Here is a 12928-nt window from a genome sequence, read left to right as displayed (position 1 = left end):
CTATAGCCTCTATTTTACTAAATTCCCTATTAAACTTCTTTATATTATATAGTACCTAGGTTCTAAGTATCTAAGTTATTTAACTAAAAGAAGAAGTAGTTATTCTTAGTAATCTTATAAAGGTAGAACTTCTATTACTACCCCTTAATTTTCTCCTTAGTTTTCTTTATATTAAGAGAGAAATTTAGAGTAAAATATTAAGAGAGCCTTACTATTATAAAGTATTAGCTAGTAATTATTATCTCTAAGGAGTAGCTAAAAATCTCTACTTTAAAGGAGTAGTAAGAGAATATTACTTTAGAAGAGTAGTAAGAGAATATTATTATAAAGAAGAAACTTCTTTTAGTATTAATTATACCTATATATTTATAATACTAATATTTAAGACTAATAAGTATAGTTCTAAATCTAAAGTTAGTAAACTACCTCTCTTACTATTAACTTCTTCTTATTCTTAAAGAGGCTTATTTTCTTATTCTTATTTATTATTACTCTCTAAATCTTAAGCTTTTTTTAAGTATAAATTACTTAATTCCTCTTATTATTAATCTTATTTAGTAGAATAATAATAATAATAAGACCTAATATCTATAGTATAAAGCTAATACTTAGCTTTATATATTACTATTAGTAATTTATTACTATACTTATAAGTCTTTAGTTTAACTTCTTCTTTTAGCTATAAGTTATTAAATTTAACTAAGAGAAGCTCTCTTTTATCTTCTTTAAATATTATATCCCTCACTTACTAAATACTATTAGTTCTTTTAATAAAAATATAGAAAATATTACTATAAAAGCTATTATATCCTATAAATCTTCTAAGTTTAGCTTTAAACTTTATCTTCTACCCCTTTATATATAGATAGCTATCTAAGTGAATATAGATATAAGCTTAGTAGTTTTAGTAGTAGAGGTAGTATATATATAGTTTTCTTATAGTAAGAGATATATTAAGGGTATTTATTAGTTTCTTATAAGGACTAATATTACTCTTATTATTAGATAGTAGATTTCTAACTTCTATAGAAATCTTTATTAACTAAAGCTAAAAAGACTTAAAAAGACTAACTTCTATATATATTACTTATACTTTTTACTATATAGCCTTACTAAAGCCTTCTACTTTCTTATTTTATTAATAAGAGTAAGAGGCTACTATCTCTAAATAGAAACCTTATTCTTAAGTAAAAAGTTCTATTACTTTAAGAAAAGCTATATTATTATCTATAATAACTTTAGAGAAGTAAATAATACTATTTATTACTATAATCTTTTTTAGAAACTAACTTTATAGCTAAATAGCTACTTCTTTCTTTAATTTAAATACTTAAAACTATCTATAAATTAAAAAAGCTTTTATAATATAGAGACTATAAGTAATACCTCTAAAACCTTATAATATTAGTTCTAAGAAGTTAATCTAAAGCTTTTAGAAAGCTTAAGTTAGTAGTTCTTATTATCTATTACTAAGTTACTATATTAACTTTATTATAAAGTAGATATAATATTTATATCCTATAAGAAGTACTTTAAAGAAGTTTATATTAATATCTCTTATAGTAGTAATAATTACCTCTCTAGATAGATACCCTAAATAAATATAAAAAGTTTAATAATCTAGCTTAAAAGAGCTAAATTTATTATTCTAGTTAGAGGGATAGATTTAAAACTAAAGGACTTATATATCTTATTTAAAATTAATAATAGCTTTAGATATATCTTTATAAACTAAGGTATTATTTAGACTATTAAAATAGATATTTATCTTTTAAAGAAAACTAATATTAATAATTTATACTATATTATAAGGTTTATAAAAGGTACTATATAATTAGAAAGTAGTCTTTTTACTACCTAGCTTAGTAGTAATTACCTTAGTTATATTAATAGCTTAGCTAATTTAGTCCTTTCTACCTATATAGTTTATAGTTAATCCTTAAAGGAGATCTTAAAGGTTCTTAAAGATAAAGAGATTATTAAGGATATACTTACTAATATTAGTATTTAGTATAAAGAAGTCTATTCTCCTAATAGAGGCTATAAACATAATATATTAGCTTAGTTATACTTTTTAGTTATTATTTTCTTCTTTATTAGCTTCCTTAATAGCACTATATATAAAGAAACTATTAGTCTCTATTTTAGTAGTCTAGCTAGTAGATCTATAGATAGAAAGTTTAAACTTCTTTATTAGTTACTTCTTAACTCTCTATATATAGTTAACTTTATATAGATCTCTAGTAAGAGATTAAAAGTTAAAATATAAACTAGATATTTTAAACTTATTTACTAAGAATAATAGAAAGGTTTTCTTTTAAGCTTAAGTTATTAAAGTATCTATATAAACCTTAGATTATTAGTTAATATCCTATTTAATACTAAAGTTTCTAAAAACACTATTTTAGGTTTAACTTTCTAAAGTAAATATTAAAGTAAATACCTAAGTTATTAATTACTAAGTTTATAGTTTATTAATATATTTAAACTTATTATATAATAAAATATAATACTTATAGTACTTAAGGGAGTATTTATTATACTTATTAAGGTATAAAGTTATCTTTCTATAATAGTAGCTATATATCTTACACCTATAAAGATCCTTAGGATACTTAATATTATATAAGATATAAGGATCCTATACTTTAATATTCTTAGACTTAAGTACTTAAGTTTATTTTTTTATAGTAAACTTCTTCTTATTTAATAAAGCCTTAATACCTTAAGAAGTTTGCTTATATTATTCCTTTTCACTTAAGCTTTAGAGCTTTTATAGGAAATTATTATAACTTTAAATCCTTATAATAAAGTTATTCTCTATAAAGTTTACTTTAACTTAATTAAAATATCTAAAACCCTAAATAAATCTATAAGTAAAAGCTATAGTTAATAAGCTTATATTAAAACTATTTAGTTTATTAAAAGTTAAGTAAAGATCTTATATAAAATCCTTAGTATTACTATAATTAACTTTAGTTATTCTATTTTAGTTATTATAAACTTTATTTATAGCTAGTTTATTAAACTTCTAAGTATATTTTTTAGTCTTAATAAAGATATAGAAGGCTAAAGTTATAATAGAAAGATTATTATTAATTATTTCTTCTAAGAGATTATATTAGATCTTTTCTATAAGTAACTATTTAGTAAGTATAAAACCTATAAGTATTAGATTACTTAAAGAACTTAGATCTTTAACTACTACTACTTTATCTTTTTTAAAAACTATATCTCTATTATATCTATTTAGTATCCCTTTAGCTATTAAGTAAAAAAGTAATCTTATTACTTTAAAGGTATTCTTAAGATTAATCTCTTATAGTTTAAAGTTTATAGCTTTAGTTAGTTTAAGGATAGTATTATATATTAGACTTCTTAGATCTAGTTTTTTACTAGCTACTTTCTATATAGCTACTTTAGCTATAAGGTTTATAATAAAAAAAGGGGGAGGGTTAGTTTAAAATAATCCTCTTCTAATAGAGCTAAAAGAAAATAGAGTTAGATTATTAGTTAAGGATATATTATTTTATTTAATTAATTTAGTAGTTTAAGAGAGATTTAAATAGTAGTTAGGAGTAATTATTAAATAGTTATTAAGTAGTTATTACTATATAACTATAGTAATTATTAAATAATTATTAACTTTAGTAGTTTAAAAACTAAAGAGATTTTATAAATAGGGGATATATATTATAATAGCTATAACCTCTACTTAGAAGTATTACTTCTAATAGTTTAGTAATCTATTAATTACTTTATAATAATTACTAAACTATAAAGTTAGAGTCCTAATAGCTACTTAGGAATAACTTTACTATCTAATAGATAGATTTAGGTATTTAGAGGGCTTATAACTTATATAAAGTAGCTTAATTAATCTAGCTATAAACGCTAGGCGTAGCTAGTTATAAAGTGGTGTAGCTGATCCCTTACGTAAAGGTGGGATTTAGGCTGGGATTCAGGCCTCAGGCCCAGGCCTAGCCGACTACCGTCTCGCACAAATAGATATCACAATTCATTTTTGGGTTCTCAGAGTTTGGACTAGGGCTGTTGATCAGTGATGCGTGCTGTTTTGTCTAACTAGGGAAACCCTCATGGGAAAAAAACCTAGCCACTCATGTGTCCCAATGTTTGCTTTTTATTTAAAGCAACCAAGCACGGACAGCTTGATAATCCTGCCGATCAACCTCCCAACTTTCCATCTTATCGCCTCGACGTCTTCCCTCTATGTCTGCCTGAAGACACCTTTCGATTTCAGTAGTAGGAAGATGAACACGAGTTAGCTTTTTTCGTTGCTGAAAAGCATTTCTATTCTCCCGGCCTGTCGGATTAAACTTCTATACACAAGGCTTGCTGCTGATAACAACTCAGCCCAGATTCCTACAGGAAACCATATCTAGCACCTTCAACCATGCCAGCGCTCCATGGCGCCCAGGGCAAGCTCACGTCAATTGCTTCACCCACTCAGCATGGTGAACACCGTAGCCGAGATGAAGCACCGCTGTTTTATGGGATGCCAACTACCTACATTACACAGTACAAAGGGTCATCTTACTTAATAGGTATTTACAAGGCCTCGACTTAAATGACCTTTCTCTTAAGCTATTTAGCTAGATCATAAAGAAGAAGAGCTCAATAGAGCATCTCACAGCTATCACTAGAGTTTACAAGTCCCCGTGAGAGTCATACGGCAGTCAACAAGGTGCGCCTCCAGGCGGCAAACTGCGGAAGAAAAGTTAGAAGGGAAGAAAGACAAGGCTCATGAGTTCAAACGCATATGGGCTACGTCTAACATTGCACGACAAACTTAGGTGCTATTGTTGGACAAGATGAGACTGAATTTGATGTTTCTAGTAAGAATCTTCCGGCCGATGACCTTCACAATAATGTAGTTCCTCCCACACCCTCCAGCCAATATACCACAACAGAGCCGCAGAATAACGAAATCTCCCATCAAAGCCTTCCCTACCGCCCCAGCCAGCGTCGCCTGTTCTCTTCTGACGCCGAGCCAACGAATATCGCCCACATAGCCCAAGCGGCCGCAACAAAGCCAAAGGCTCCTAGATCGCCCCAAATCCCAGAGGCACCCACAAAGACTTGGAGAATACCCACGACAAACCAGGAGGGTGCCCAGATCAGCGCCAAGTCCCTTTCCTACTGGACTTCGCGTTCATCCACGCCAACTGATACCAACCGCATCCCGCGCCACGCGCACAAGCAGGTCAACGACAGCAGGCTGGCCATTCCACTGTTCAGAGCGTGTACTGCTAGACCTGATTCTTGAGACTTTGCACCGTCCTTGATTGTAACGGCAGCAGCACTAACAGCAACAGAGGCCGACGCTAGTAGTGCCCAGCCTGCGGCCAGGGCAGAGACCTCGGGGAGTCTGTTGATGCCGGATCCCTCTACCGTAGGATTGGAGGCTGGAGTAACAGGGACTCCAGTGGTAGAGGAAACCATCGGGTCTATGGAGGGGCGGGCACCAGGGTTGACAGAGGTCGAAGAAGAAGCCTGAACGATCGGATGGTTGTCTAGAAAGCGTCTGCCAGATTGGGGTGCCTTTCCCTTGCGATCAGGGCCTTTGGTCTGGCTAATGGTTGCAGTCGTGGCCGGCGTAGTCGTAGTTCCAGAATCTCTGGTGGGGGCAGTCGGCTCAGTCTGCATGCTAGAGTCGACGAAAGTAACTCTAGGTGATGCCTTAGGAGAGGAAGACGAGCTATCCAGACTCGTCTGGGTGCCGGAATCGGCGAAAGTAACCCCAGCGGACGCCTCAGGAGGGGGAGGTGAGCTTGGCCGACTGGTTTGGGTGGATACCTCACTTGTTGATGATGCCGACCCTGTTTGAGTGCTTGAAGTGGCATAGGTAATGCCAGAGGGAGGCTCGGAGAGTGTACGAGAGCCAGAGGCCCTATGCATAGCTGACAGCTGCGACATGGATCGTGGCCGAGACGTAAGACCAACGCCAGACCGCGAGACAGGGATACGACGCTGGCCTGGAGGAGGGATTGCCACGCTTCCCGTAGACGATGAAAGCGATGATGAAGAGCGGGGCGGAAGTACCTTACGGCTACTGGAATCGGTCGGGCTTCTGAAGTTCTTTGGGGGCTTTGGCTGCGTCTGGACAGTGTCCGAGGCGATCTCAGGCGAAATGGTGGTGTCGTCAGCCATGATAGCGAAGTTCAGGAACCGAGAAGGCCTTGAGAGTGAAAACAAAGCAGCGAAGGGCGTAGACTGGGAGGTGATGAAAAGAGATCGGATGGGATGGGATGGGATGAGGTGGGATGATGTTCGGGCAAGGTTGGTTCACAGTCACGTCAAGAGGGGGATTATATAGACAATGGCTAGTAAGGGCATCCAGACTCCTTCCTGCGTTAAACGACATGCAGTGGTTGCTTCTTTCTGGGTAATTAGACTGCGGTAGAAGGTCCCCGTCATGTGAAGTCGTTGCTGGGCATCTTAACATGAAGGAGCTACAAACAAGTTCCTGTCGAGAGCTCATGATGGGAGCTTGTAGATTTTGCAGGAACCACTAGCTTGCTGGACTCAGCATGCAAGAAGCGCCGGAGATCTGCTTGGTCCCGAGATCTGCTTCCTGCATTGTGATCATTCCCACGCAGGTTCCGGTCACCCAGTGCTTGCAAAGGTAGGAAGCGGGCTGAACCTTGCCCAATTTGTTTCGCCGATGGACTTCCATGCTTGTCACGCGGTCATGGATATTCGGCAGGCAGAAATATACAGGCCAGCAAGTGAGCGATGGTTATGGGATTGCAGTTGCTACGGTTGTGTCCTGCGTATGAATGCAGTAGCTGCAGTAGAGAACACTCTGTGCAGCTCATTCCGTCGTTGAACTCCCAACAGATGGGAAGCTGCCTGGATCTGTAATTGCGATATTTTTCAATGTAAGGTCCAGGAAGTTCCGTACTTTCTTTCTATATGACGAGCTTGTGGACGCGGCAGAGGTGCACCGGATGATGGGATGTGACTTCCATTGCAATCTGCACGGGCGTTGTGCATGGTAGGTGTTGGGTGGTCGTTGCCATCGAAAACCGCAAAGGCAGCGTCATCCCCACTTGCTTCATATTGAAAATGAAGTAATCAACCGGGGAAGCATGCAGGAACAGCGGGCAGCATGCCATGCGATGGAAAGAGCTCCTGCACCTGCATACTTAGTCAGTCAATGATCTGATGCACTGAGGCATGACAGCATTGGCATCAACCCCCAGCGGAAAACCATATCAACCCATCAAAATGTGCCCAAATCGCGCGCTGAAATTGAATCTTGGGAGTGGAGGTGGGCATTATCCATGAATCGTATCCCGCATTCACGAGAAGAGAAGATGTTCCGGATATTATTCGAAACTGAAACTCTTTGGCTTCTGACCAAGAGCCTGGAAAGCAGTCCAGAATGGTTGTAGTCGGTATCTCAGGTATCGGTAAAAAACAAATTGCATTGCGCTACACCTTGGAATCGATGAAAGCAAGTATTTTGGAAATCATTCTCTCAGGACAGGCGGAAACTAAAACAAAGCTGGCTTACAAATTCTTCCATTTGATCACGAGGTTAGCCTCCTCAAAATCATTCCAAGCGCGCACAATCGCAGAGTTAACAGGAGACAGGAGAGAAAAAGAGATTCAAGAGGTTTCTGGAATTAAAAAGTCAGTCGGAGGAAACATTGAAAGCTTTTCCCGACGAAATCAGGCCCAAGGAACGGATGAGCTCGCAACATGACAGAAAACTATGGCTTCATATCCTCGATTATGTTCAAAGATCCAACCCCGATCTCGGTGAAACACTGGCGGACCCTTTACCAATGAGTAACAAGGGATCTATCTCGATTACCGCGAGAAACTATGGCGTTCTGCCAGCAATTGTGCACCTTGATGGATATTCAGGGCCTTCCTGAGCAAAACTCGGTCAATCTACTATTCGAGCTTACAGACCCCAAGCCGTTGAAGAAGAGCAGAGAAGTACGCAAAAAGAATTTGCGGGCGTATGAGAGGCCACCTTTTGTCTTTGATCAGCATGGCGTTAGGTATACCGTTGAAGAAGATTGAATTACAAGAGTACATTGACGTTTTCCCAAGTGTCGCGTATAATCTGTATATGCTACTAAGACCTCCTGTTTTTCCCGTACTACCGTAAAATAAGTGACTGTCATCCTCATTTTTCTTTTCGTCCTTTTTTTCTTTTCACGGCTGTGACCTTTTTCTACTGTGCGTGATCTTAATTACGTATTAAAGTTATAGAGGAGACTACCTGGATAGGTGACTGACACTACCCGGGTAGTCAAATTCTCCTCGACCCTTGCTATGATGGGTTGTCTCTAACCTTTGTGTCCTTTGCTCGCTAATCTTATATAGCTTGCCCCCCTTTTTCTCCTTCGTTCTCATAACTCTTTTCCGTACTTTTGCATCCACGAGCCACTTCGCAGAGCAGGAAAATTTCCATCCATTGCCTTATGGTCGTTCATTCGACCAGCCCGTTCATTCGACCAGCCTTCAAGACAAATCTTCAAAGATATAGTTCGCTCGCGGGATGGACTCGCTCGTCTCTAGTGGCTTTTGGATATAGTCGCGTCTTTCAGCTCAATAACATTCGCAGACTCTCACAGCCAGGGTTTCTCTCCTTCTAAAGAACACAAAAACAACAGTTTCCAGTTCAGTTCAGAAACCCAAATAGCCATATCCAACGAAGCGACGTCGACAGTACCCAGCGATTGGCAACATGATCATCGAAATATCCTTATTTACTGCTGTCGGAGCGTCAGTGCTATGGATATTGCACCGCACCTTCTTCCGACATCTCACGGCCCCAGACACTATCAATCCATTAATCATTATTTCACGCATCGCCTTCCGACACAAGTCGTCCGTCATAGAACACCTGCGACGCTTCGAGACTAAATTCTCCATACCTGATCATATGCGCGTCATCGCCAACTCCCCGGAAGGCATGACGGATAGCTTCTACCAGCTCACGATTCTTTTCGCCCTCGGCACGGTCGTTGTTTTCCTGATTGTGATAGGTGGTGCCACCGCAGAGTACCTCTCGGCGAGGCCTTCGCAGAAGGCCTCCATTGCATGTTTCTACCCCTTCTTCCTTGCATTTATGCTTTGCCTATACCTAGCGTTTTGGTGTTGGGCCGGTGCTCGCCACCGAGAGGGATTGGAAAGAGCATACGCTGAGACATCAGGTCTACCAGGTGTGGCAGACCGGCCACCTATCGAGTAAGAAGCTTGACCTTGTGGTTCTCCCACTGTTATCTGCTGTACTAATACGGACTCCCAGACTACGACACGGGGTTGCAGATACACCAGGATCACATGTACAGTAGCTTGGAGGGTTGTCAATTTCGATTTCTCGAATATGAAGTGTCATCGGGAACGTAGAAGCATGTTGACTATCATACCTTTTGGCAAATCATCGGAGTTAGGGATGAAAGCCAAACACCCTATCACAACATCAACAGGTAAAAGGTACCGCGGTGAATCTAGCGAATAGCAGACCCATACTAGCTACAAATAAGACCGCATAGATTTACCTTGTCTCAGCGGCTACATTTCCCAAATTGTTCTCCTTGGAGTTTTGTCCCGGTTGGGAATAGCAGTCGGCTCTATCAGTGAAGAAAAAAAAAAGGTTTCCCGCAACTCCATAAAGTATCGATGCAGTGCCTCGGAAAAATTGCCATCTTGTGTGAGTATGCTTGGGCAGTGCAGATCTCCCGAAGGCATCTCCACTTTCTCAAAAAGACAGCTCCAAAGGACTCAGCCGCTGTTAGCAACTTGCCTCCGGTGTTCCTAACTCCCCGGGACAAGGTCTTCGACGAAAATTAGTTGAGTACGCGTTTTGATGAACATGACAACGCATGCAGTCCAGTCGCAGCCACTAAGCCTCCGCAGATCAGGGCATTTTGATCTCCTTTGAACAAGGCTTTAAATAAGGTGAGTGGGTTGTTTGCGTTCATGTCAGGGGAACAAGTTGGCGTCTTCGCCTCATCGTTCCCCTCATTGAATGAATGTCGTTCTGCTCCCGTGGCTCACATCTCGAACCGCGCGTTCATTTTGCGTGGGTAGACGGCCAAGCCTCAAATGGTCCAGTGCAACCGAGGCAGAACCACCAGAAGAGCCCTGTCTAGGTGCTAATGATTGTTCATGGGCCATGGCCAGAGAGACAACATAGTCCGGAGCGCCTGCAGCTAGTCAGTGGCGTCGTCATCTGTCAATATCTTTTAGGTAACCTTGCCTGGAGTGATGATCAAGCGGGCAGGGGATCAACTCCGGTAACCTACATATATACGTGGTCGGCGTGCTCATGACTTCTTGGAACTGGCTTCTAGATTACTTTGCGCATAGGGACCGCTGACCGACTCAAGTGAAACCTCCATTATGCGCTCTTTCCTCACTTTTGGTATAGGCGTTTTCGCCATCACGGTCTCTGCTCAGTTCCAGAACAGCACCAACACCACCGTGCCTACGGCTACGACGTTGAACGGGACATACTACGGAGGTAAGTAATTGTTTCTCTTAAAAACCTCACTCAAAATTTATTACACTGTGGATGAGGCTTGGTCGTGATGAGACGCAACTGACAGACGCGAATAGTTCACCATTCGAACTGGCATCAGGACTTCTTCGAGGGTATCCCCTACGCGCAGCCACCCACCGAAAGCCTGCGTTTCCGCGAGGCTCAGTCACTGAACACGTCTTGGACTGGACAGAGAAATGCGACCGTTCTTGGATCCATGTGCTACGGCTACGGGGCCACCCAGATGGTCCTGGGCCAGTTCATCTCCGAAGACTGCCTGACTCTCAACGTCTATCGCCCCTCCAACGTCTCCTCATCCAAGGGCCTGCTGCCGGTCGCAGTCTATATCCACGGCGGTCTATTCGAGCATGGAACCGGGAGAGATCCACGGTACAACATGACCTCTCTCCTCCAGGTCGGTGTGCAGAACGGGAAGGAGTTCATCGGGGTCACGCTCAACTACCGTCTTAGCTACTGGGGCTTCCTGTATGGAAACGAAGTTGCTAACGAGGGCGTTGCGAATCTGGGTTTGAAGGATCAGCGCCTTGCTCTCCGGTTCCTGAAGGAGAACATTGAAGCCTTTGGCGGCGATTCCGAGAGGATCACCATTTGGGGTCAGGAGGCCGGTGCTTTCAGCGCTGGGCTTCAGCTCCTCGCGTACGGTGGCCGGGATGACGGCCTCTTCCAGGGTGCTATCCTGCAGAGTGGCAGTCCGACTCTGATGTGGCCGTCCGTTACCGCCGATGAATGGCAGCCTCTTTATTACCAATTCGTCAACGCGACCAACTGCTCCGCCTCGATGAATACCCTCGACTGCCTGCGCAATGTTGATTCCGACGTTCTGTCGAGCGTTTTCGACAGCGACATAACTACGGACGACCACCCTAACCCCGTTGTCGATGGCGACTTCATTCAAGACCTCGGGTCCAAGGAGATGCAGGCTGGACACTTTGTGCGAGTGCAGTTGATACTCGGAACGACTCGCGATGAAGGCACTTGGCAGCACTTCGTTGTGAAGAACATCAACACGACGGATGAGTTTCAGAACATGGTCAGGGATGACGGGTCGAGTGATGACGCTGCCAGCGAGATTGCCCGGCTGTATCCTGATGAACCGGATCAAGGTATCTCGGCAACGCTGGAAGGAAGGCCGGGGAACGAGACTGGACTTGGGTACCAGTGGAAGCGTACGAGTGCTTAAACTGGAGATATGATTATGCAGGCTGGACGACGGCTGGCAAGTCAAGTGGTATGTGCTGAACATTCCTGTGTCCTGAGCCCTTGGGTTTCTTGTTACTGACGATGTCACTTGTAGTGGGCCGGGAATGATGTCGACGTCTACTCATACGTCTACGACGTCTTGTTCCATGCACACTGGTGGCAGACCGGTTCTCAGGAACAAGACGACATCGCCTTCCTTTTCCACAACGTGACGCTATCCGAAGCTCTCAGCCCCAGCGATCAAGCCGATCAGAAGGACACTTTTGAGCCGTTGAGTTACCTGATGTGCAGCATGTGGATAAGCTTTTTCCACACTTTGGACCCGAATAACCATCCGGGTGAGTGAAATCTCCTCCGACAAGCCACGAAGGGTTCAAAGTTCGAATACTGACTTATTCTTCTTGCAGTGAACGGCACCAATGTTTGGCCCAAGTATAATGCCAACAGCCCCGAAAACTTTGTCTTCGACGTCAACGCTACCGAGTTGAGTCCCTCTGAGACGGACGATTTCCGCAGTGAAGCTATCTCATACTGGATTGATTTGTTCAGCACAAACGAGTATCCGAAGTAAATTGTCTACCAACTCAAGTGCATGGAAACAGAAGATTTCATCGTCTCTTCAATTCAAGCTGTTGTGGAGGTCCAGATCCTGGTCCTAGTCACCTTAGTGTCTTTCTATTAACCTCCTGTGATTCACATCTGTACAACTTCAAATTGAAAAAAAGACATTATGATCAATTGGCGACGATGTCGAAATGCCGCGAGTATTGTGGCGACATTTCATGACTTAAATCGAATCACAAAAAGAAAGCGATTGACCTATCACAGACGTGCCCACTGTTGAGTCGTATTGCCAAGATCGCCAAGTCTTGGCACATCAAAACGTTCCTGGATCAGGCAGGTCGCGATACGACGCTGATGAAGCCAGCCTCTCTGATCTTTTTAAGCTTCCTTATTGAGCCTCTCGTCCCGGGATGGCGGCGCTGCCCAGAGGCTCGTGGCAATGAATTGAGTCAATCGATCCTGTCAACCTTGAACCTGGGACTCCAGACTCCCGCCGGGTTTAATTTTGACTTCCCGCGTCATTGGTTCGTGGATCCAGTTTACCGTTGAAAGCCGCACCACCGCAAAAGTGCCAGCATCATCAGCTTCCTTATCTATTGCCTTGGCGCGATCACG

The 12928-nt window shown here is 41.4% G+C and overlaps 1 protein-coding gene across 1 annotated transcript; it reads left to right on the top strand.

The window, feature by feature from the left end:
• Nucleotides 1-10389: 10389 nt before the first annotated feature.
• Nucleotides 10390-12320, top strand: CGCS363_v009185 (putative secreted lipase; the record flags this gene model as incomplete). Its single annotated transcript, XM_036641034.1, has 4 exons — nucleotides 10390-10510; nucleotides 10606-11579; nucleotides 11844-12087; nucleotides 12157-12320. The coding sequence occupies 4 exons, from the start codon at nucleotides 10390-10392 to the stop codon at nucleotides 12318-12320; spliced, it is 1503 nt and encodes a 500-aa protein (XP_036493853.1).
• Nucleotides 12321-12928: the final 608 nt, after the last annotated feature.

The sequence above is a fragment of the Colletotrichum siamense genome, assembly GCF_013390195.1.
Source record: "Colletotrichum siamense strain Cg363 chromosome Unknown KSG_Cg363_contig06, whole genome shotgun sequence".
Taxonomy (NCBI): domain Eukaryota; kingdom Fungi; phylum Ascomycota; class Sordariomycetes; order Glomerellales; family Glomerellaceae; genus Colletotrichum; species Colletotrichum siamense.
This window is presented reverse-complemented; position numbering and strand designations above follow the sequence as displayed.